The following is a 25251-nucleotide window of genomic DNA, read 5'->3' as shown; positions in this document are numbered from 1 at the left end:
TTCAAGGTAGTTCACCGGGCCCACATGACGGTGGCCCGGATGAGTAAATTATTTGGGCTGGAGGACAAGTGTGCTAGATGTGCGGGAGGACCAGCGAACCACGTCCACATGTTCTGGGCGTGCCCAAAACTCAGGGGTTACTGGCAGGGATTTGCGTACGTCATGTCCCGGGTACTGAAAACAAGGGTGGCGATGAGTCCAGAGGTGGCGATTTTTGGGGTGGCGGAGGACCTGAGAGTCCAGGGGGGGATAGAGGCCAACGTTGTGGCCTTTGCTTCCTTGGTAGCCCGCCAACGAATACTGTTGGCCTGGAGGGACTCAAAGCCCCCAAAGACCGAAGTATAGCTGTCGGACATGGCAGGTTTTCTTGGCTTGGGAAAAATCAAGTTCGCCTTACGAGGATCACTATCAGGGTTCACCCGGAGGTGGCAACCATTCATCGACTTCTTCACGGGGAACCAATCGTCAGCGGGGTGGGAGGGGGGGGGGTAGAATAGTGTAGAGTAGGGGGGAAGAATAGGCGGGTCTATTTGCGAGAGAGGAACTGTTATTTGCACTATGTTTTTGTAATTGATATTTGCACTATGTTTTTGTAATTGATATTTGCACACTAATGTATATTGTTACTGTTTACAATGCCAAAAATACCTTAATAAAATGGTTTGATAAAAAAAAGAGTCACATTGGGGGCGGCACGGTGGCGCAGTGATTAGCACTGTTGCCTCACGGCACCCAGGACCCGGGTTCAATCCGGGCTCCAGGTCACTGCCCATGTGGAGTTTGCACATTCTCCCCGTGTCTGCGTGGGTCTCACCCCCACAACCCAAAGATGTGCCAGATAGGTAGATTGGCCATGCTAAATTGCCCCTTAATTGGAAAAGAAGAGTCACATTGTTGTGCAATCACAGTAACGTTTTATTCCAGATTTATTTAAGGTCTCCTCAATTCAAATTCGCAAACTCTCATGGTGGGATTTGAACTTCCATCTCCAAATTATTATTCAGCCTCTCGACTCCAAGCATTATGCTACCTTACCCGGTATCAAAACATGTGCTGAGTTCAATGCTCTGTATCATGGGGAGTATCATGTATTACGTCGAGGTACAAATAGTCATGGAAAAAAGAACTGACCAGAGTTACTCTCATTGGGCAACAAGATCTCATGTGCTGCCCATCCAGCTGAAGATTATTTTAACCAATGTAACGTTTTGGTGAATGCAGCAAAAGTGACTCATTTAGAGGTGTGTTTTGACTTTAAATAACTTGCCTTACACAGTGCAGCAGAGTGTAATTTATTAGAGTTTTTCATGTACAACTTCATAAGTACATTTTACGCGTGAGATCATTCCTATCCAAATGGGGTCTGCCCAAACCTCAAATGTCCATTCCCTGCAGCCATGGACACTGAGACAAGTTGACCATTTTCATTCCCTCTCTGTCTGAGTAGAGATATTCCGTTGTACAACTCCATGGCAAGACACAGTACATAAAGGAATATATGTGTTCGCGATTTATCAAAAACAATCCCAGACCCCCGATCGCCAAGGGGATATTTCTATACAATCTGCAGTTGTTAGTTCCCACTTTTTTATTTGGCCAGCATATTGCATTCCATGGTGGGGGACCACTTGCAATCACTCCTGGTCCATCCATTGGAATTTACTGCTTGAAACACTTCTACCTGGGATGGAATACCAGTGAAGAGTGAGCAGGCAAGCAGTACACTAACTATTGGCTGTTGTGCGAGGCGTGACCAGCTCTTCCCTGTGACCATGCTTGGGCTGGAGTGAGCAAAGCTATTTTGACAGCTACGGCAAACTGAAGATGTATTTCCCATAAGCTTGGGACATCATTGGGAATTTCCACACCTTGCTGGCGCCGGGTTGTACATAACGCCACATACACAAAATGAGAAGGATCACAGAATTCAAACCCTAACACAATGCTAACAACCCTCCATGGAGTCAAGGCAGAATGTAGCTGCTTGGATCACCATAATCCAGGGGCTCTGATGATGATGATGGTGGACCGTTTTCTGCTTACTTGCAGCCCCGACATCTCCTGTGATTACACCAGCGATGTGGAGCTCTTGCCAATCTCTGGGGGAGATGGTGACTGCCTTCAGCCATTGCACTAACAATTTTTAAATTGTCCTGTCCACTCAGCTGGAGTATCTTCCAATCATGCTTTAGGGTATCAATTATTTTTCACCTTATTTTTGAAAATGCTGAGAGCGTAAGTCAGAAGCAGCTAAAATGATCTAGGTGATTAAATCCCTTCCTGTAATTAATATTTCAACATCAAACCCTAAAATACCTCCTCAAATAAACAATGGGAGCCAATCTTGGCGTCACAGTACAATATGTTATTTGCCAAATTGTGGAGTCCTGCATCAGGACCAGTCAATGTTAGCAGCTCAACCCTATACTGTGAACCTGGAAAAATGGACTCCATTTAGGGTATTGAAGGGATCTGGGGATAGTGCAGGAAATTGGAGTTGATGAAAGAAGTTGAGCCATAATTTTATTCAATAACAAAGCAGGCATGATGGGACGATGGTGTAGCTCTCTGACCGCAAGGATATGTATTGGGTGAATGGGCATTGATGTGTGTCAGGGAGTGGGCAACAAACACAGAGGGTGCAAAGTGGGAAGCTGGCCAACAGAGCTGTTGCTTAAACAATTGCTAGTTTGCTTGTCCCAACCACTGTTAAATCAGTAGCCTTTATCCTAACGTCGAGTGGGCCCACATGTAATCCACAAGATAAACTGATGTTTAACCTTCATGCCTTGATGCGGCGAGCAGGGTGTTAGAAGTTTCCACCGTGCTAACGTGGGTGAATGCTCGCATGTGGGCTTTCAATTCCTGTCCTAGCTCATGTGGAATCACAGAGTTTGAATTCTAGTGCCAGCTTTGAAATTCAGTGGTGCAATATGTTCTACTTCGGGGAGGAAATCCTGGCTAAGGGGATTTTCACACTGGAAGAATGGGTGGGGATTCAAATGGCAGCAAGGACAAATATTTTAATGATCTAATTGCATTTTGCACACATTCATTACATTGTGAATGAATTCACCGAGTAAATATTAAAAACTGAGTAGCCACCTCTACCAAGCTGTATAGACAAACTATTTGTTACAATTTCTGTGCTGTTAGCTGTGAGCTTGACTGAGAAGTGGCATCTTTACCCTCTTTAACCCTGGAAGTTCGCTTCCTTGTACAGATTCTCAAGGTCAGTGCAGATGATTTTAAAAACCTTTGAGAATGAATCTTGCATCTGTCCAGTCATATCACCTGGGTACATCTCGGTCAACACTTTCACAGCAATATTGGTGATTAACTAGGAGAAAATACAGAGGGTGAGTAAATGGATATGTTCAATATAAAATTAACATGTGTCACCTTGTCCAGCTTGGCACTGGTTCCTTTTTAAAAAAATTTTTAGATCTCCCCAATTCATTTTTTACAATTAAGGGGCAATTTAGCGTGACCAATTCACCTACCCTGCACATCTTTTGGGTTGTGGGGGCGAAACCATCGCAAACATGGGGAGAATGGGACTTCCGGGTGCGGCGATGACCAGCTGAGTCGCACGTTTCGGCAGCTCCCTGTGAAACGGACTTTTGGGCTCTTGATAGGAGCCCCAACGGCAATTTTGACGGCTAAAAACACTGTGCGGTAAACCAGAAGGGAATCCCCCCTGGATACGGATGGAAAAAGGAGGGGGAAGTGGCCAGATTGCAGTGGATCCTTTAGAACAGCGGCAAGGAAGGCAAGCAAAAACCAAGATGGCGTCGGAAGGTGGCAGTTTAACATGGGGCCCTGAACAACAAGAGTTCTTGAAATGCTGTGTGGAAGAGATCAAAAAGGAAATGAAGAAAGAGCTGTTGGCCCCGATACTACAGGCGATCGAAGGGCTAAGGGAGGAACAAAAGACCCAGGAGCGGGAGCTTCGGGTCGTGAAGGCAAAGGCAGCCGAGAATGAGGACGATATACAGGGCCTGGTGGTGAAGACGGAGACGCAGGAGGCACATCAGAAACGATGTGTGGAAAGGTTGGAGGCACTGGAAAACAACACAAGGAGGAACAACCTGAGGATTCTTGGTCTTCCTGAAGGTGTGGAGGGAGCGGACGTCGGGGCATATGTGAGCACGATGCTGCACTCGTTAATGGGAGCGGAGGCCCCGGCAGGTCCGTTGGAGGTGGAGGGAGCACACCGAGTGATGGCGCGAGGACCGAGAACAGGAGAAATTCCCAGAGCCATAGGGGTGAGATTCCTCCGTTTTAAGGATAGAGAAATGGTCCTTAGATGGGCGAAGAAAACTCGGAGTAGTAAATGGGAGAACGCGGTGATCCGCGTTTATCAAGACTGGAGTGCGGAGGTGGCGAGAAGGAGGGCGAGCTTTAATCGGGCCAAGGCGGTGCTTCATAAAAAGAAGATAAAATTTTTAATGCTGCAACCGGCAAGACTGTGGGTCACATATCGAGAGAGGCACCACTACTTTGAGACGGCGGATGAAGCGTGGACTTTTATTGTGGAAGAAAAACTGGAATGAGCGGGTTATTAAAAAGAACGTTCGAACAAAGTGGTGGGGCGAATGTGGGGGGCAAAGAGGGGTTTTATGTACTAATCCTGCGATGTGGTAACTTTTCTCTCTCCCACAGGTGGTGATGGGGGGAGGAGGGGAGGTGGAGGAGATGGGGCGTTGGCCATTGGGAGCGGGGCCAAGGGAGAAGCGCGGGCTTGGTTCCCGCGCTATGATAATCATGGCGGGAATAGAGAAGCAGGAAGGAGGGGGCGTCGCACGGTGCGAGCCGAGGTCACGGGGGGAAGCCGAGGTCAGCCAGAGTTTGCTGACTTCTGGGAGCAACATGGGGGGAGTAATTACGCTAGCGGGGGATCTAGCGGGGGGGGTGGGAGGGGGGAATTACTGGGTTGCTGCTGCTGGGGAGAGGGGGGAGCTGGTATGGGAGAGGATGGGCGGGGGGGCACCGCCTGGGGGAGATACAGCTGCGTGGGTGAGGAGCTGGAAAAAGGTGATGGCTAATCGACAAGGGGGGGGGGGGGGGGTAGGAAGCCCCCCAACTCGGCTGATCACGTGGAACGTGAGAGGGCTGAACGGGCCGATAAAGAGGGCACGGGTACTCGCACACCTTAAGAAACTTAAGGCAGATGTGGTTATGTTACAGGAAACGCACCTGAAACTGATAGACCAGGTTAGGCTACGCAAAGGTAGGGTGGGGCAGGTGTTCCATTCGGGGCTAGATGCGAAAAACAGGGGGGTGGCTATATTAGTGGGGAAGCGGGTAATGTTCGAGGCAAAGACTATAGTGGCGGATAACGGGGGCAGATACGTGATGGTGAGTGGCAAACTACAGGGGGAGACGGTGGTTTTGGTAAACGTATATGCCCCGAACTGGGATGATGCCAATTTTATGAGGCGGATGCTAGGACGCATTCCGGACCTAGAGATGGGAAAGCTGATAATGGGGGGAGATTTTAATACGGTGTTGGAACCAGGGCTGGATAGATCGAAGTCCAGGACTGGAAGGAGGCCGGCAGCAGCCAAGGTACTTAAAGATTTTATGGAGCAGATGGGAGGTGTAGACCCGTGGAGATTTAGCAGACCTAGGAGTAAGGAGTTCTCGTTTTTCTCCTATGTCCATAAAGTCTACTCGCGAATAGACTTTTTTGTGCTGGGTAGGGCATTGATCCCGAAGGTGAGGGGAACGGAGTATACGGCTATAGCCATTTCGGATCACGCTCCACACTGGGTGGACTTGGAGATAGGTGAGGAAACAGGAGGGCGCCCACCCTGGAGAATGGACATGGGACTAATGGCAGATGAGGGGGTGTGTCTAAGGGTGAGGGGGTGCATTGAAAAGTACTTGGAACTCAATGATAATGGGGAGGTCCAGGTGGGAGTGGTCTGGGAGGCGTTGAAGGCGGTGGTTAGAGGGGAGCTGATATCAATAAGGGCACATAAAGGGAAGCAGGAGAGTAAGGAACGGGAGCGGTTGCTGCAAGAACTTTTGAGGGTGGACAGACAATATGCGGAAGCACCGGAGGAGGGACTGTACAGGGAAAGGCAAAGGCTACATGTAGAATTTGACTTGCTGACTACAGGCACTGCAGAGGCACAATGGAGGAATGCACAGGGTGTACAGTACGAATATGGGGAGAAGGCGAGCAGGTTGCTGGCACACCAATTGAGGAAAAGGGGAGCAGCGAGGGAAATAGGGGGAGTGAGGGATGAGGAAGGAGAGATGGAGCGGGGAGCGGAGAGAGTGAATGGAGTGTTCAAGACATTTTATAAAAAATTATATGAAGCTCAACCCCCGGATGGGAGGGAGAGAATGATGGGCCTCTTGGATCGGCTGGAATTTCCCAAGGTGGAAGAGCAGGAAAGGGTGGGACTGGGAGCACAGATCAAGGTAGAAGAAGTGGTGAAAGGAATTAGGAGCATGCAGGCGGGAAAGGCCCCGGGACCGGATGGATTCCCAGTCGAATTCTATAGAAAATATGTGGACTTGCTCGCCCCGGTATTGACGAGGACCTTTAATGAGGCAAAGGAAAGGGGACAACTGCCCCCGACTATGTCTGAAGCAACGATATCGCTTCTCTTAAAGAAGGAAAAGGACCCGCTACAATGCGGGTCCTATAGACCTATTTCCCTCCTAAATGTAGATGCCAAGGTCCTGGCCAAGGTAATGGCAATGAGAATAGAGGAATGTGTCCCGGGGGTGGTCCACGAGGACCAAACTGGGTTTGTGAAGGGGAGACAGCTAAACACGAATATACGGAGGTTGTTAGGGGTAATGATGATGGCCCCACCAGAGGGAGAAACGGAGATAGTAGTGGCGATGGATGCCGAGAAAGCATTTGATAGAGTGGAGTGGGATTATTTGTGGGAGGTGTTGAGGAGATTTGGTTTTGGAGAGGGGTATGTTAGATGGGTGCAGCTGTTGTATAGGGCCCCAGTGGCGAGCGTGGTCACGAATGGACGGGGATCTGCATATTTTCGGCTCCATAGAGGGACAAGGCAGGGATGCCCTCTGTCCCCATTATTGTTTGCACTGGCGATTGAGCCCCTGGCGATAGCATTGAGGGGTTCCAAGAAGTGGAGGGGAGTACTTAGGGGAGGAGAAGAGCACCGGGTATCTTTGTATGCGGACGATTTGCTACTATACGTGGCGGACCCGGCGGAGGGGATGCCAGAAATAATGCGGATACTTGGGGAGTTTGGGGATTTTTCAGGGTATAAATTGAACATGGGGAAAAGTGAGTTGTTTGTGATGCATCCAGGGAAGCAGAGTAGAGAAATAGAGGACCTACCGTTGAGGAAGGTAACAAGGGACTTTCGTTACCTGGGGATCCAGATAGCTAAGAATTGGGGCACATTGCATAGGTTAAATTTAACGCGGTTGGTGGAACAGATGGAGGAGGATTTCAAGAGATGGGATATGGTATCCCTGTCAATGGCAGGGAGGGTGCAGGCGGTTAAGATGGTGGTCCTCCCGAGATTCCTCTTTGTGTTTCAGTGCCTCCCGGTGGTGATTACGAAGGCTTTTTTTAAAAGGATTGAAAAGAGCATCATGGGTTTTGTGTGGGCCGGGAAGACCCCGAGAGTGAGGAAGGGATTCTTACAGCGTAGCAGGGATAGGGGGGGGCTGGCACTACCGAGCCTAAGTGAGTATTATTGGGCCGCTAATATTTCAATGGTGAGTAAGTGGATGGGAGAGGAGGAGGGAGCGGCGTGGAAGAGATTAGAGAGGGCGTCCTGTAGGGGGACTAGCCTACAGGCTATGGTGACAGCCCCATTGCCGTTCTCACCGAGGAACTACACCACAAGCCCGGTGGTGGTGGCTACACTGAAGATTTGGGGACAGTGGAGACGGCATAGGGGAAAGACTGGAGCCTTGGGGGGGTCCCCGATAAGAAACAACCATAGGTTTGCCCCGGGGGGAATGGATGGGGGATATGGAATGTGGCAAAGAGCAGGAATAACGCAACTGAAAGATCTGTTTGTGGATGGGAAGTTCGCGAGTCTGGGAGCGCTGACCGAGAAATATGGGTTGCCCCAAGGGAATGCATTCAGGTATATGCAACTGAGGGCTTTTGCGAGGCAACAGGTGAGGGAATTCCCGCAGCTCCCGACACAAGAGGTGCAGGACAGAGTGATCTCAAAGACATGGGTGGGGGATGGTAAGGTGTCAGATATATATAGGGAAATGAGGGACGAAGGGGAGACTATGGTAGATGAACTAAAAGGGAAATGGGAAGAAGAGCTGGGGGAGGAGATCGAGGAGGGGCTGTGGGCAGATGCCCTAAGCAGGGTAAACTCGTCGTCCTCGTGTGCCAGGCTAAGCCTGATTCAGTTTAAGGTATTACACAGGGCACATATGACTGGAGCACGGCTCAGTAAATTTTTTGGGGTGGCGGATAGGTGTGCGTGGTGCTCGAGAAGCCCAGCGAATCATACCCATATGTTTTGGTCATGCCCGGCACTACAGGCGTTTTGGATGGGGGTGACAAAGGTGCTTTCAAAAGTAGTAGGAGTCCGGGTAGAACCAAGCTGGGGGTTGGCTATATTTGGGGTTGCACAAGAGCCGGGAGTACAGGAGGCGAGAGAGGCCGATGTTTTGGCCTTTGCGTCCCTAGTAGCCCGCGCAGGATATTGCTAATGTGGAAAGAAGCCAAGCCCCCGGGGGTGGAGACCTGGATAAATGACATGGCGGGGTTTATAAAGCTAGAGCGGATTAAGTTCGTCCTAAGGGGGCCGGCTCAAGGGTTCACCAGGCGGTGGCAACCGTTCGTCGAATACCTCGCAGAAAGATAGACGGAATGGGAAAAAGAAGGCAGCAGCAGCAGCCCAGGATCGGGGGGGGGGGGGGGGGGGGGGAGGAACCAGAAGGACTCTCAGGGTTGTTAATATATACTGTATAGTATGTATAGGTCGTTGCTACAGATAATTATATATTGGACTGTTAAATTATATTTTTGGAGAGTGTTACTTGTGACAAGGCAGTTGCCAATTAGGGCTAGTTTTCATTTTTGTTATTTATTATTTATTCATTTTTTGTTTATAAAATAGGTCATTGTTATTTGTGTTGTTATAATATTGTGTAAAGGACGCACAATGTACTGTGTTGGTTGACCAAAAATTTTCAATAAAATATTTAATAAAAAAAAACATGGGGAGAATGTGCAAACTCCACACGGACAGTGACCCAGGGCCGGGATCGAACCTGGGACCTTGGCGCCGTGAGACTGCAGTGCTACCACTGCACCACCGTGCTGCTCCGCACTGGTTCCTTATAGAGCAGAATCTGAAGTTATGTGTGTGTGAGAGGGTTGTCACATTAAGAACTGCTAATCGTGAGGATAGTCACATTTAGCCTGAGTGCCTTTGGGGGGGTTTGAAAAGTAATATTTTCATCTAGAGGATGATGGAGGTCTGAAACCCACTTGTTTGAAAGCGTGAGGGAGGCAGAAACCCTAATCGTACTAGAGAAACACCTGGATATGCACTTGAGGTGTCCCAGACCAGGGGCTGGAACATGGAATTAGCCTCGTTAACTCTTTGTCACTGACATGGACTCAGTGGGTGGGATTTTCTGGCCCGGTACAGATACAGGGCAAAAGAGTTACTAGGGAGAGGGTAGGGCGTCTTAAGGATAAACAAGGTCATCTATGTACAGATCCACAAGGGATGGGAGAGGTCCAAAATGAACATTTCTCGTCAGTATTTACTGTTGAGAAGGGCATGAATGTTAGGGAAATGAAAAATGATATCTTGAGGAGTGTTTATATGATAGAGAAGGAGGAGTTGGAGTATTAAAGCGCATCAAGATAGATAAATCTCCGGGACCTGATGAAATGTATCCTAGTGGGAGGCTAGGGAGGAAATTATCGGCCTCCTAGCTGAGATATGTGAATCATCGACAGCCAGAGGAGAGGTGCCTGAAGATTGGAGGGTAGCAAATGTTAAGCCCTTGTTTAAGAAGGGCTGTGGGGATAAGCCTGGGAACTACAGACCGGTGAGTAGGTAAGTTGTTAGAAGGTATTCTGAGGGACAGGATCTACAGGCATTTAGACAGGCAAGGGCTAATTAGGGAAAGTCATGTCTCAAGAATTTGATTGAGTTTTTTGAAGGGGTAACCAAGGAGGTAGATGAGGGCAGTGTGGTCGACGTTGTCTACATGGACTTTAGCAAGGCCTTTGACAAGGTACCGCACGGTAGGTTGTTGCAAAAGGTTAAATCTCACGGAACCCAGGGTGAGGTAGCCAATTGGATACAACATTGGCTTGACGACCGAAGCCAAAGGGTGGTTGTGGAGGGTTGTTTTTCAAACTGGAGGCCTGTGACCAGCGGTGTGCCTCAGGGACCGGTGCTGGGTCCACTGTTATTTGTTATACATATAAATGATTTGGGTGATAATGTAGGAGGAAAGGTTAATATGTTTGCATATGTTTGGTGGCATAGTGGATAGTCAAGAAGGTTATATAAGATTGCAACAGGATCTTGACCAATTGGACCAGTGGGCCGATGAATGGCAGATGGAGTTTAATTTGGATAAATGTGAGGTGATGCATTTTGGTAGATCAAATCAGGGCAGGACCTACTCAGTTAATGGTAGGGAGTTGGAGAGAGTTACAGAACAAAGAGATCTAGGGGTACAGGTTCACAGCTCCTTGAAGGTGGAGTTGCAGGGGGACAGGGTGGTGAAGAAGGCATTCAGCATGCGAGGTTTTATTGGTCAGAATATTGATTACAGGAGTTGGGACGTCTTGTTGAAGTTGTACAAGACATTGGTAAGACCACACATGGAACACTGTGTTCAGTTCGGTCACCCTATTATAGAAAGGATATTATTAAACTAGAAAAGAGTGCAGAAGAGATTTACGAGGATGCTACCAGGACTTGATGGTCTCAGTTATAAGGATAGGCTGGGACCTTTTTCCCTGAAGGAAGGAGGCTAATGGGTGATCTTATAGAGGTCTATAAAATAATGAGGAACATAGATAAGGTAGATAGATACGATCGTTTTCCAAAGGTAGAGGAGTCTAGAACTAGAGGGCATAGGTTTAAGATGAGAGGGGAGAGATACAAAAGAGACCAGAGGGGAAATTTCTTCACACAGATGGTGGTGAGCATCTGGAATGGGCTGCTAGAGGCGGGTACGATTTTCTCTTTTAAAAAGCAGTTGGACAGTTACATGGGCAGGGTGGGTATAGAGGGATATGGGCCAAATGCGGGCAAGTGGGACTAGCTTAGTGATAGAAACTGGGCGGCATGGACAAGCTGGGCCAAAGTGCCTGTTTCCATGCTGTAAACATCTATGACTCTATGACTGGAAGATCCCAATGGTTGGCTTCCTCCACTGCAGAATACACTGGGGGCAGAGGACCCTATACAATGGGTTCAAAGAGCAGCCTTCTTTGCTGTTAACCTTTCTATGTTTCGATGTGACAATGTCAAACATGATTCAATTCGAGACATTTCCTGTACGGTCATGTCATACTTACCGTGAAGTTCTGTGGTGGGATCTTATGTTTGTTAATGTGGGAGTCTGCGAGTTCCTTCACATTGGCACCATGGCTGCCCTTCTGTTTCAAGATGTTGCCCAGAGCCCGGAGAACAATGGTGCCATGTTTGCTGACATCCTCGTTGTTACCCAGCTGTTCCACGGCAATGTCCTTAAACTTGGGGAAGTGAGCTTTGGTCTCTTTGTGTTCCTGGAATAATCTGGAGGGAATGGGGGGAGGACATGGAGAAAGACAGGTCAATGTGGCATTTTCACACTTTCTAATCATGAGACACAGGAATTGGGGAGGAAATTGTGGAATTTGTAGCTGGGGTATGTGGTATCATAAACGTAAGAACTGCACGGGTTAATGAAATGTCTCGATCAGCCACTAGAGGGAGCTAGAGTTACAAGTATATAAGACATTGATGCTAAGCCTTGTGGGGAGAGAAGTTAAGGAGATAGCTAGAGTACAGATTGAAGGAAAGATAGTGTGAGTGAGAGCAGATGATAGTTTATTATAGTGTAGAGACTAGTAGTCGATGAGTAGATTATATGTTAATTATCAATTATGTATTATTTAACTCTGTTATTTAAGGATGACATCCGGGCAACAGTAAGGGATGACATCGGTGCTATGGAGGATAAGGTTGAATCTATTTGGGTGGAAATCAGGAATAGTAAGGCGAAAAAGTCACTGATAGGAGTAATCTATAGGCCACCAAATAGTAACATTATGGTGGGGCAGGCAATAAACAAAGGCATACAAAATGATCAGGGGGTTGGATAGGGTGGACAGTGAGAGCCTTCTCCCGCGGATGGATATGGCTGGCACGAGGGGACATAACTTTAAACTGAGGGGTAATAGATATAGGACAGAGGTCAGAGGTAGGTTCTTTACGCAAAGAGTAGTGAGGCCGTGGAATGCCCTACCTGCTACAGTAGTGAACTCGCCAACATTGAGGGCATTTAAAAGTTTATTGGATAAACATATGGATGATAATGGCATAGTGTAGGTTAGATGGCTTTTGTTTCGGTGCAACATCGTGGGCCGAAGGGCCTGTACTGCGCTGTATTGTTCTATGTTCTATGTTCTATGTAAATAACAGATGCATGTAGAAATGGTACAGCAGTTATCATGGGGGATTTTAATCTACATGTTGATTGGTTTAACCAGGTCGGTCAAGGCAGCCTTGAGGAGGAGTTTATAGAATGTATCCGCGATAGTTTCCTCGAACAGTATGTAATGGAACCTACGAGGGAACAAGCGGTCCTAGATCTGGTCCTGTGTAATAGAACATAGAACATAGAACATAGAAAATACAGCACAGAACAGGCCCTTCGGCCCACGATGTTGTGCCGAACCTTTGTCCTAGATTAATCATAGATTATCATTGAATTTACAGTGCAGAAGGAGGCCATTCGGCCCTTTGAGTCTGCACCAGCTCTTGGAAAGAGCACCCTACCCAAACTCAACACCTCCACCCAACACCAAGGGCAATTTGGACATTAAGGGCAATTTATCATTGGCCAATTCACCTAACCCGCACATCTTTGGACTGTGGGAGGAAACCGGAGCACCCGGAGGAAACCCACGCAGACATGGGGAGGACGTGCAGACTCCGCACAGACAGTGACCCAAGCCGGAATCGAACCTGGGACCATGGATCTGTGAAGCAATTGTGCTATCCACAATGCTACCGTGCTGCCCTTAAGAACAAATAAATCTACACTATATCATTTTCCCGTAATCCACGTACCTATCCAACAGCTGCTTGAAGGTCCCTAATGTTTCCGACTCAACTACTTCCACAGGCAGTGCATTCCATGCCCCCACTACTCTCTGGGTAAAGAACCTACCTCTGATATCCCTCCTATATCTTCCACCTTTCACCTTAAATTTATGTCCCCTTGTAATGGTGTGTTCCACCTGGGGAAAAAGTCTCTGACTGTCTACTCTATCTATTCCCCTGATCATCTTATAAACCTCTATCAAGTCGCCCCTCATCCTTCTCCGCTCTAATGAGAAAAGGCCTAGCACCCTCAACCTTTCCTCGTAAGACCTACTCTCCATTCCAGGCAACATCCTGGTAAATCTTCTTTGCACCTTTTCCAGAGCTTCCACATCCTAAAATGAGGCGACCAGAACTGTACACAGTACTCCAAATGTGGCCTTACCAAAGTTTTGTACAGCTGCATCATCACCTCACGGCTCTTAAATTCAATCCCTCTGTTAATGAACGCGAGCACACCATAGGCCTTCTTCACAGCTCTATCCACTTGAGTGGCAACTTTCAAAGATGTATGAACATAGACCCCAAGGTCTCTCTGCTCCTCCACAATGCCAAGAACTCTACCGTTAACCCTGTATTCCGCATTCATATTTGTCCTTCCAAAATGGACAACCTCACACTTTTCAGGGTTAAACTCCATCTGCCACTTCTCAGCCCAGCTCTGCATCCTATCTATGTCTCTTTGCAGCCGACAACAGCCCTCCTTACTATCCACAACTCCACCAATCTTCGTATCGTCTGCAAATTTACTGACCCACCCTTCAACTCCCTCATCCAAGTCATTAATGAAAATCACAAACAGCAGAGGACCCAGAACTGATCCCTGTGGTACACCACTGGTAACTGGGATCCAGGCTGAATATTTGCCATCCACCACCACTCTCTGACTTCTATCGGTTAGCCAGTTCGTTATCCAACTGGCCAAATTTCCCACTATCCCATGCCTCCTTACTTTGTGCAGAAGCCTACCATGGGGAACTTTATCAAATGCCTTACTAAAATCCATGTACACTACATCCACTGCTTTACCTTCATCCACATGCTTGGTCACCTCCTCAAAGAATTCAATAAGATTTGTAAGGCAAGACCTACCCCTCACAAATCCGTGCTGACTATCCCTAATCAAGCAGTGTCTTTCCAGATGCTCAGAATTCCTATCCTTCAGTACCCTTTCCATTACTTTGCCTACCACCGAAGTAAGACTAACTGGCCTGTAATTCCCAGGGTTATCCCTAGTTCCTTTTTTGAACAGGGGCACGACATTCGCCACTCTCCAATCCCCTGGTACCACCCCTGTTGACAGTGAGGACGAAAAGATTATTGCCAATGGCTCTGCAATTTCATCTCTTGCTTCCCATAGAATCCTTGGATATATCCCGTCAGGCCCGGGGGACTTGTCTATCCTCAAGTTTTTCAAAATGCCCAACACATCTTCCTTCCTAACAAGTATTTCCTCGAGCTTACCAATCTGTTTCACACTGTCCTCTCCAACAATATTGCCCCTCTCATTTGTAAATACAGAAGAAAAGTACTCATTCAAGACCTCTTCTATCTCTTCAGACTCAATACACAATCTCCCGCTACTATCCTTGATCGGACCTACCCTCGCTCTAGTCATTCTCATATTTCTCACATATGTGTAAAAGGCCTTGGGGTTTTCCTTGATCCTACCCGCCAAAGATTTTTCATGCCCTCTCTTAGCTCTCCTAATCCCTTTCTTCAGTTCCCTCCTGGCTATCTTGTATCCCTCCAATGCCCTGTCTGAACCTTGTTTCTTCAGCCTTACATAAGTCACCTTTTTTCTCTTAACAAGACATTCAACCTCTCTTGTCAACCATGGTTCCCTCACTCGACCATCTCTTCCCTGCCTGACAGGGACATACATATCAAGGACACGTAGCACCTGTTCCTTGAACAAGTTCCACATTTCACTTGTGTCCTTCCCTGCCAGCCTATGTTCCCAACTTATGCACTTCAATTCTTGTCTGACAACATTGTATTTACCCTTCCCCCAATTGTAAACCTTGCCCTGTTGCACGTACCTATCCCTCTCCATTACTAAAGTGAAAGTCACAGAATTATGGTCACTATCTCCAAAATGCTCCCCCACTAACAAATCTATCACTTGCCCTGGCTCATTACCCAGTACTAAATCCAATATTGCCCCTCCTCTGGTCGGACAATCTACATACTGTGTTAGAAAAGCTTCCTGGACACACTGCACAAACACCACCCCATCCAAACTATTTGATCTAAAGAGTTTCCACTCAATATTTGGGAAGTTAAAGTCGCCCATGACTACTACCCTATGACTTCTGCACCTTTCCAAAATCTGTTTCCCAATCTGTTCCTCCACATCTCTGCTACTATTGGGGGGCCTATAGAAAACTCCTAACAAGGTGACTGCTCCTTTCCTATTTCTGACTTCAACCCATACTACCTCAATAGGGTGATACTCCTCGAACTGCCTTTCTGCAGGTGTTATACTATCTCTAATTAATAATGCCACCCCCCCACCTCTTTTACCACCCTCCCTAATCTTATTGAAACATCTATAACCAGGGACCTCCAACAACCATTTCTGCCCCTCTTCTATCCAAGTTTCCGTGATGGCCACCACATCGTAGTCCCAAGTACCGATCCATGCCTTAAGTTCACCCACCTTATTCCTGATGCTTCTTGCGTTGAAGTATACACACTTCAACCCATCTCCGTGCCTGCAAATACTCTCCTTTGTCAGTGTTCCCTTCCCCACTGCCTCATTACATGCTTTGGCGTCCTGAATATCGGCTACCTTAGTTGCTGGACTACAAATCCGGTTCCCATTCCCCTGCCAAATTAGTTTAAACCCTCCCGAAGAGTACTAGCAAACCTCCCTCCCAGGATATTGGTGCCCCTCTGGTTCAGATGCAACCCGTTCTGCTTGTACAGGTCCCACCTTCCCCAGAATGCGCTCCAATTATCCAAATACCTGAAGCCCTCCCTCCTACACCATTCCTGCAGCCATGTGTTCAACTGCACTCTCTCCCTATTCCTAGCCTCGCTATCACGTGGCACCGGCAACAAACCAGAGATGACAGCTCTGTCTGTCCTGGCTTTCAACTTCCAGCCTAACTCCCTAAACTTGTTTATTACCTCCACACCTCTTTTCCTACCTATGTCGTTGGTACCAATGTGCACCACGACTTCTGGCTGCTCACCCTCCCCCTTAAGGATCCTGAAGACACGATCCGAGACATCCCTGGCCCTGGCACCCGGGAGGCAACATACCTTCCGGGAGTCTCGCTCGCGACCACAGAATCTCCTATCTATTCCCCTAACCATTGAATCTCCTACAACTATTGCTTTTCTATTCTCCCCCCTTCCCTTCTGAGCCCCAGAGCCAGACTCAGTGCCAGAGACCTGGCCGCTAGGGCCTTCCCCCGGCAGGTCATCCCCCCCAACAGCATCCAAAACGGTATACTTGTTTTGAAGGGGAACGGCCACGAGGGATCCCTGCACTGTCTGCCTGTTTGTTTTTTTCCCCCTGACTGTAACCCAGCTATTCTTGTCCTGTACCTTGGGTGTGGTTACCTCCCTGTAACTCTTCTCAATCACCCCCTCTGCCTCCCGGATGATCCGAAGTTCATCCAGCTTCAGCTCCAGTTCCCTAACACGGTCTTTGAGGAGCTGAAGTTGGGTGCACTTCCCGCAGGTATAGTCAGTGGGGACACCGGTGGTATCCCTCACCACCCACATCCTACAGGAGGAGCATGTAACTGGCCTAGCCTCCATCCCCTCTTACCTGACAGAATATAGCTGCTGTGTGGACTAACTAGATCTCCGCCCTCCGACTCTGCTCCCAGTCAGCTACACTTTCTGTAAACTCCTGGCTCTCTTCTCACTCTTTGCGGAAATGTCGGAAACAAAATGAAACAAAATGAAAGGAGCACCTTACTCCCTCCTCACCTAACTCCCTCGGTCACCAAACTCTCACTATCGCACTCAAAAAGCACCAAATTCAGCACTCTGTGCAAACAGGATAATGAGACAGGATTGATTCAGGATCTCATAGTTAGGGATCCTCTCGGAAGGAGCGATCACAATATGGTGGAATTTAAAATACAGATGGAGGGTGAGAAGGTAAAATCAAGCACTAGTGTTTTGTGCTTAAACAAAGGAGATTACAATGGGATGAGAGAAGAACTAGCTAAGGTAGACTGGGATCAAAGACTTTATGGTGAAACAGTTGAAGAACAGTGGAGAACCTTCCAAGTGATTTTTCACAGTGCCCAGCAAAAGTTTATACCAACAAAAAGGAAGGACGGTAAAAAGAGGGAAAATCGACCGTGGATATCTAAGGAAATAAGGGAGAATATCAAATTGAAGGAACAAACATACAAAGTAGCAAAGATCAGTGGGAGACTAGAGGACTGGGAAATCTTTAGGGGGCAACAGAAAGCTACTAAAAAAGCTATAAAGAAGAGTAAGATAGATTATGAGAGTAAACTTGCTCAGAATATAAAAACAGATAGTAAAAGTTTCTACAAATACATAAAACAAAAAAGAATGGCTAAGGTAAATATTGGTCCTTTAGAGGATGAGAAGGGAGATTTAATAATGGGAGATGAGGAAATGGCTGAGGAACTGAACAGGTTTTTTGGGTCGGTCTTCACAGTGGAAGACACAAATAACATGCCAGTGACTGATGGAAATGAGGCTATAACAGGTGAGGACCTTGAGAGGATTGATATCACCAAGGAGGTAGTGATGGGCAAGCTAATGGGGCTAAAGGTCGACAAGTCTCCTGGACCTGATGGAATGCATCCCAGAGTGCTAAAAGAGATGGCTAGGGAAATTGCAAATGCACTAGTGATAATTTACCAAAATTCACTAGACTCTGGGGTGGTCCCGGCGGATTGGAAATTAGCAAACGTGACACCACTGTTTAAAAAAGGAGGTAGGCAGAAAGCGGGTAATTATAGGCCAGTGAGCTTAACTTCGGTAGTAGGGAAGATGCTGGAATCTATCATCAAGGAAGAAATAGCGAGGCATCTGGATGGAAATTGTCCCATTGGACAGACACAGCATGGGTTCATAAAGGGCAGGTCGTGCCTAACTAATTTAGTGGAATTTTTTGAGGACATTAACAGTGCGGTAGATAACGGGGAGCCAATGGATGTGGTATATCTGGATTTCCAGAAAGCCTTTGACAAGGTGCCACACAAAAGGTTGTTGCATAAGATAAAGATGCATGGCATTAAGGGGAAAGTAGTAGCATGGATAGAGGATTGGTTAATTAATAGAAAGCAAAGAGTGGGGATTAATGGGCGTTTCTCTGGTTGGCAATCAGTAGCTAGTGGTGTCCCTCAGGGATCAGTGTTGGGCCCACAACTGTTCACAATTTACATAGATGATTTGGAGTTGGGGACCAAGGGCAATGTGTCCAAGTTTGCAGACGACACTAAGATAAGTGGTAAAGCAAAAAGTGCAGAAGATACTGGAAGTCTGCAGAGGGATTTGGATAGGCTAAGTGAATGGGCTAGTGTCTGGCAGATGGAATACAATGTTGACAAATGTGAGGTTATCCATTTTGGTAGGAATAACAGCAAAAGGGATTATTATTTAAATGATAAAATATTAAAACATGCTGCTGTGCAGAGAGACCTGGGTGTGCTAGTGCATGAGTCGCAGAAAGTTGGTTTTCAGGTGCAACAGGTGATTAAGAAGGCAAATGGAATTTTGTCCTTCATTGCTAGAGGGATGGAGTTTAAGACTAGGGAGGTTCTGCTGCAATTGTATAAGGTGTTAGTGAGGCCACACCTGGAGTATTGTGTTCAGTTTTGGTCTCCTTACTTGAGAAAGGACGTACTGGCACTGGAGGGTGTGCAGAGGAGATTCACTAGGTTAATCCCAGAGCTGAAGGGGTTGGATTACGAGGAGAGGTTGAGTAGACTGGGACTGTACTCGTTGGAATTTAGAAGGATGAGGGGGGATCTTATAGAAACGTATAAGATTATGAAGGGAATAGATAGGATAGATGCGGGCAGGTTGTTTCCACTGGCGGGTGAAAGCAGAATTAGGGGGCATAGCCTCAAAATAAGGGGAAGTAGATTTAGGACTGAGTTTAGGAGGAACTTCTTCACCCAAAGGGTTGTGAATCTATGGAATTCCTTGCCCAGTGAAGCAGTAGAGGCTCCTTCATTAAATGTTTTTAAGATAAAGATAGATAGTTTTTCGAAGAATAAAGGGATTAAGGGTTATGGTGTTCGGGCTGGAAAGTGGAGCTGAGTCCACAAAAGATCAGCCATGATCTCATTGAATGGCGGAGCAGGCTCGAGGGGCCAGATGGCCTACTCCTGCTCCTAGTTCTTATGTTCTTATATTGGAGTAAGTGTCGAATCCAAATTAGTAGTGTTAATAAATTAATAGCTTTGTTCAAGTTAAAGCTATTTTGTGGTCTTTGTGAACACTACGCCAACCATCCTGAATTTAGCATCACAAAGAACACTGAGTGGGGGGGGAGTGAAAAAAGATAAATTTATGGCAAAAAGCTTGAGGTAAAGGGAGAGAATCGCGACTTTCTTCATTCATGGAATATGGGTACTGTTGGCTGGGCCAGCATTTATTGTCCGTCCCTGATTGCCCTTGAACTGAGTGCTTTGCTCGGCCATTTCAAAGGGCAGCTAAGAGTCCACATTGCTGTGGATCTGGAGTCACATGTAGGCCAGACCAGGTTAAGGGCAGCAGATTTCCTTCCCTAAACAAGATGGGGTTTTTACGACAATTGACAATAGTTTCATGGTCACCATTAGCTGCCCCCCTTCAACCCCCCCCCCCCCAACCGCCCACAAGTGTTACCAACTCTCCAGGATTGATACAGCTTCTCCCTGAATTGTAGGGACGTTGAAACAAGTTGTGCTTTTCCATTTTCTTGGAACATTTCGAACTAAACATTTTGGAGAATGTGCGATAAAATGCTGACTGACCAGACGGGGCGGATGGATACGGTGATCCTGTGATAAAACCTCCAGGAGAAATATCCCACTGCGAGTTGGCAACCACTGTGGAGAACTCCCCAGATGCGGCCTCAAGTTTCTTTTTTATAAGTGCCACCCTGGGCAGCACGGTGGCGCAGTGGTTAGCACTGTTGCCTTACGGCGCCGAGGTCCCAGGTTTGATCCTGGCTCTGGGTCACTGTCCGTGTGGAGTTTGCACATTCTCCCCGTGTTTGCGTGGGTTTCGCCCCCACAACCCAAAGATATGCAGTGTAGGTGGATTGGCCATTCTAAAATTGCCCCTTAATTGGAAAAAGTGAATTGGGCACTCTAAATTTATTTTTAAAAGTGTCACCCAAAAGGCGGCTGCTCTATCCGTGCTGCGTTCCCTCAGTACTGCACTGGGAGTGTCCGCCTGGATTATGGACTCAAGTCTCTGAGTGTGCTTTACACCGAGCCAAGACACAGATTTCATTTTTAGCTTGTTCCATGTCCAAATATTATCACCTTGGAAGCATCTGATGAGCTGGAATGTGTTAGATATTTATGGTCATTGTCTGTCTCTCTCTCTCTCCCACATCTTGACTTTATCCTGTCTCCCAGGAAACAATTGGCATTACTCAACCCTCCATCCAATAATCTTCAGTAACTCAGCAATCCAGCGCTAACGACAGAATGGACAACACAGAGCATAAGAGGGTGGCACGTGACACAGTGGTTAGCACTGCTGCCTACAGTGCTGAGGACCCGGGTTCGAAGCCCTGCCCAGATTCACTGTCTGCGTGGTGTCTGCACATTCTCCCCGTGTCCGCATGGGTTTCACCCCCACAGCCCAAAGATGCGCAGGTAGGTGGTTTGGCCATGCTAAATTGCCCCTTAATTGGGAAAAAAGGGGGCAGCACGGTGGTGCAGTGGTTAGCACTGTTGCCCCACAGCGCCGAGGTCCCAGGTTAGATCCCGGCTCTCGGTCACTGGCCGTGTGGAGTTTGCACATTCTCCCCGTGTCTGCGTGGGTTTCACCCCCACAACCCAAAAGATGTGCAGGATAGGTGGACTGGCCACACTAAATTGACTCTTAATTGGAAAAAATGAATTGGGTCCTCTAAATTTATTTTTAAAATAATTGGGTACTCTAAATGTATTTAAAAAAAATTTTTAAAAACAGAGCATAAGAACCAGCAGCAGGATTAGGCAATTCAGTCCCTCGAGCCGCTCCGCCATTTAATACGCTCATGGCTGATCTCGTCTCGGCCTCAACTCCACTTTCCTGCCCGTTCTCCGTAACCCTTCAACCCATCACTAATTTAAAAATGTGTCTACCCCTCCTTAAATTCACTCAAAGTCCACCACCCTAGGGGGCAGTGAATTCCCGACCCTTTGAGAGAATAATTTCTCCTCATGTCTGTTTTAAATCTGCTACCCCTTATCCTAAAACTGTGACCCGAAACAGACCATTCGGCCCAGCTATACTGGTGCTTATGCTCCACACAAGCCTCCCCGCCCTTCTTTATCTCGCCCATCAGTGTGCCGCTATTCTCCCTGTCTTCCCATTTAAATCCACCTCATCCATTCACCTCAACCGTCCCCACACAATGATGAGCAAAGAAGGATAAAGAGGCTAAATTTAATTCCAGAATTAATTTCTCAATGACTATCTTACTTTTATGGCCACTGCTTTCGATCCCGCTGACAAGTGGAAACATTTTCTTTCATTCTTTTTGTTATTGGATGTGACATGGACTCGGCCAGCATTTGTTGTCCATCCCTTTCCTTTCGGAAAGTGGTGGTGAGCAGCCATCTTGAGCCGCTGCAGTCCTTGTGGTGTAGGCACACCCACAGTTCTGTTAGGGCCGGTTTAGCTCAGTTGATTGGATAGCTGATTGGTGATGCAGAGTGAGGCCAACAGCGCAGGTTCAAGCCCCGTATCGGCTGAGCCTATTCATGAAGGCCCTGCCTTCTCAACCTTGCCCCTCGCCTGAGGTGTGGTGATCCTTAGGTTAAATCACCACCGGTCACAGTAGCACAGGGGCAGCACGGGAGCACAAGTGGATCACACTGTGGCTTCACAGCTCCAGGGTCCCAGGTTCGATTCCCCGCTGGGAGCTGGGGACTCCCACTGTCTGTGCGGAGTCTGCACGTTCTCCCCGTGTGTGCGTGGGTTTCCTCCGGGTGCTCCGTTTCCTCCCACAGTCCAAAGACGTGCAGGTTAGGTGGATTGGCCATGATAAATTGCCCTTAGTGACCAAAAAGGTTATGAGGGGTTATTGGGTTACGGGGATAGGGTGGAAGTGAGGGCTTAAGTGGGTCGGTGCAGAATGGATGGGCCGAATGGCCTCCTTTTGCACTGTATGTTCTATGTTCAAAGGGGAAAGCAGCCCATGGTCACCTGGGACGATGGTGACTTTTACTTAGAGAGGGCGTTCTAGGATTTAGATCCAAACGTTGGGCAGAATGAGTGACTGTGGACGGAGTGCCCATCACTTGTGCTGGATTCTCCAGGATGGTGCCCTCTGTCTGTGTAAGTGGGGAGCATTCCATCACCTGCCTGAATTGTACATTGGAGATAACGGAGAGTTTTTTGGGAAATCGCGAGGTGAATAACTGACCTCAGAGAACCCAGCCTCTGGCCTGCTCTTGAAGCCACATTATTTATCTGGCTGCTCTGGTTAAGTGAATGGTGCCACCCGCCGCTGTCAATGTGACTTCCCATTGAAGCCACCTCCACGCCGCTGGGAATCTCGCGGACTGGGGTACACTGCTGGCAGGAACAGAGAATCCGCCTGCTCGAGAGCGGCAGAGAATTCCAGCCCTGTTCTTGCAGCACAAAGGAGAAGGGGGGGGCTTTGCTATCGAAAGAATTACACATGGAAATAAACATTGTGCAGTCGTTTCTGACCTTCGATGGAGGGAAGGTCATCAATGAAGCAGCTAAAGATGGTTTGAGCCTGGGACGCTGAGGTAATCCAGCAGGAATGTCCTGGGGCGGAGGTGTTAGGCTTCCAACAATCACAGCCATCCTCCCTGTGCTCAGACGCGAACCAGTGGAAAGTTTTCTCTCTATTTATCCTATCAAAATGTTTGACCTTCATTAGGTCGTAGCATCAACAACCCTGAGCTCAATAAACAGACTGTTGAGATGTGTCCCACAAAAGGACGATAGCCAGAATAGCTCATGTCAGTTTGGAATGTGAGACAGAAACTCACTAAGTGTGTCAGGAGACTAATTAACTGAGTGCAAGAGAGAGATTTGCTGCAGACAGTGCCCATTGTACACTCACAGCTTCACAGCAGACAGTTATAAGTGTTCACCCTGTGCACACCACTTCAGAACTGTCATTTGGTACACAACATCACAACAGTAACTGCTGTAGTAAAGCTTTTAAAAATTAATTGAGAGCACCCAACTCTTTTTTTCCAATTAAGGGGCAATTTAGCATGGCCCATTCACCTAACCTGCACATCTTTTTGGGTTGTGGAGCGTGAGACCCACGCAGACACGGGGAGAATGTGCAAACTCCACGCGGACAGTTACCCAGGTTCGCCACCACAACCCAAAGATGTGCAGTGTAGGTGGATTGGCCACGCTAAATTGCCCCTTAATTGGAAAAATTAATTGGGTACTTTAAAAAAAAAATGTTTTTAATCTTTGTACACACGGTGCACACATACCCTTCAATAACAGTCATCATTGTACACAAAGTGCATGAATGCCCCTCGATAACAGTCACCGTTGTACACAAGGTGAACGCACACCCCTTGATAACAGTCATCATTGTACACACGGTGCACACATACCCCTTGATAACATCAATGCACACATGGTGCACACATACCTCCCGATAACAGTTATCATTGTACACACGGTGCACACATACCCCTTGATAACATTCATCATTGTACACACGGTGCACACATACTCCTCAATAACAGTCCTCATTGTACACGTGGTGCACACACACTGCGATAACTGTCATGATTGTACACATGGTGTACACATACTCCTCGATAACAGTCATCATTGTTCACACGGTGCACATATGCCCCTCGATAACAGTCATCATTGTACACACGGTGCACACATACCCCTCGATAACAGTCATCATTGTACACACGGTTCACACATACTCCTCGATAACAGTCATCATTGTACACACGGTGCACACATACTCCTCGATAACAGTCATCATTCTACACACACAAATCCGCAACATTCGCCACTGCACAGATCTATCACTCATTGTTTCCCAAAAGACAGTTCCCTGTAAACACTGTACACTCGATTTTACAATGATCACTACAGTTGCTTCACAGAAGAGAGTCACCACTGTGGACATGTCGGGGAGGGGTAGGTGGGAGGGGGTGGTTGATGATAAAACCTTGATAATTAAACAAAAAGTCAATTGTATTTACATTGCTCTTTTGATGGCATCTCAGAGCACTTTTACACCTGATAAAGCCCCTGGGATGAGCTTGTGTTCTGGAGTGTCACAACTATAATCCCTGAAAAGAAATGACAGAATGATTTTCACAGGACACACGATCCTAAGAGATTGAGAAAAGTGATTTACCGCAGTAGAATAGCTTGCCCGATTGCAGTTATGTTCGGCTCCACCTTTGCCCAGACAACGTTGACATTGTCCCAGTCACCCATTCTCCGAGAACCAGCCGGAAAAGATTTTCTGCTTCGAATGTAATGTCGGGAGAGATTCTGTCTCCAGCTCCAAGTCAGGACCTTTTATACTTTGCTGAACCCATTCTCCCCTCCTCCCTCCAGTCATCCGTCCAACCCAGTCCAAGCAGCCTATTTTCAGCTGCATTTCTGAACAGGTAGAATAGAGTTTGGCAGCTTCTTATCAGTGAGTAACAGTATTGAGCATCAGGTCAGCGAGGGAGCTGCCAAGTCCTCACTCCCAGCCATTCACCCAGTTTCCTGAGCTTTGTCTTGCTGAGTG

The 25251-nt window shown here is 47.4% G+C and overlaps 1 protein-coding gene across 1 annotated transcript; it reads right to left on the bottom strand.

The window, feature by feature from the left end:
- Nucleotides 1-1276: 1276 nt before the first annotated feature.
- Nucleotides 1277-25029, bottom strand: mb (myoglobin). Its single transcript, XM_072492072.1, has 3 exons — nt 24868-25029; nt 11531-11750; nt 1277-3340 (listed from the first exon to the last, which is right to left on the bottom strand). Exons 1-3 carry the CDS (start codon nt 24948-24950, stop codon nt 3194-3196), a joined length of 450 nt encoding a protein of 149 aa, XP_072348173.1. The 5' UTR covers nt 24951-25029; the 3' UTR covers nt 1277-3193.
- Nucleotides 25030-25251: the final 222 nt, after the last annotated feature.

Source organism: Scyliorhinus torazame, chromosome 29 (assembly GCF_047496885.1).
Source record: "Scyliorhinus torazame isolate Kashiwa2021f chromosome 29, sScyTor2.1, whole genome shotgun sequence".
NCBI lineage: Eukaryota > Metazoa > Chordata > Chondrichthyes > Carcharhiniformes > Scyliorhinidae > Scyliorhinus > Scyliorhinus torazame.
This window is presented reverse-complemented; position numbering and strand designations above follow the sequence as displayed.

Coding starts and splice junctions, on each gene's coding strand:
- mb (XM_072492072.1), bottom strand. CDS start 24,950: ATGGGTGACTGGGACAATGTCAACGTTGTCTGGGCAAAGGTGGAGCCG. Junction 11,751..24,867: donor GGGCAAGCTATTCTACTGCG/GTAAATCACTTT, acceptor CATTCCCTCCAG/ATTATTCCAGGAACACAAAG. Junction 3,341..11,530: donor TCCCACCACAGAACTTCACG/GTAAGTATGACA, acceptor ATTTTCTCCTAG/TTAATCACCAATATTGCTGT.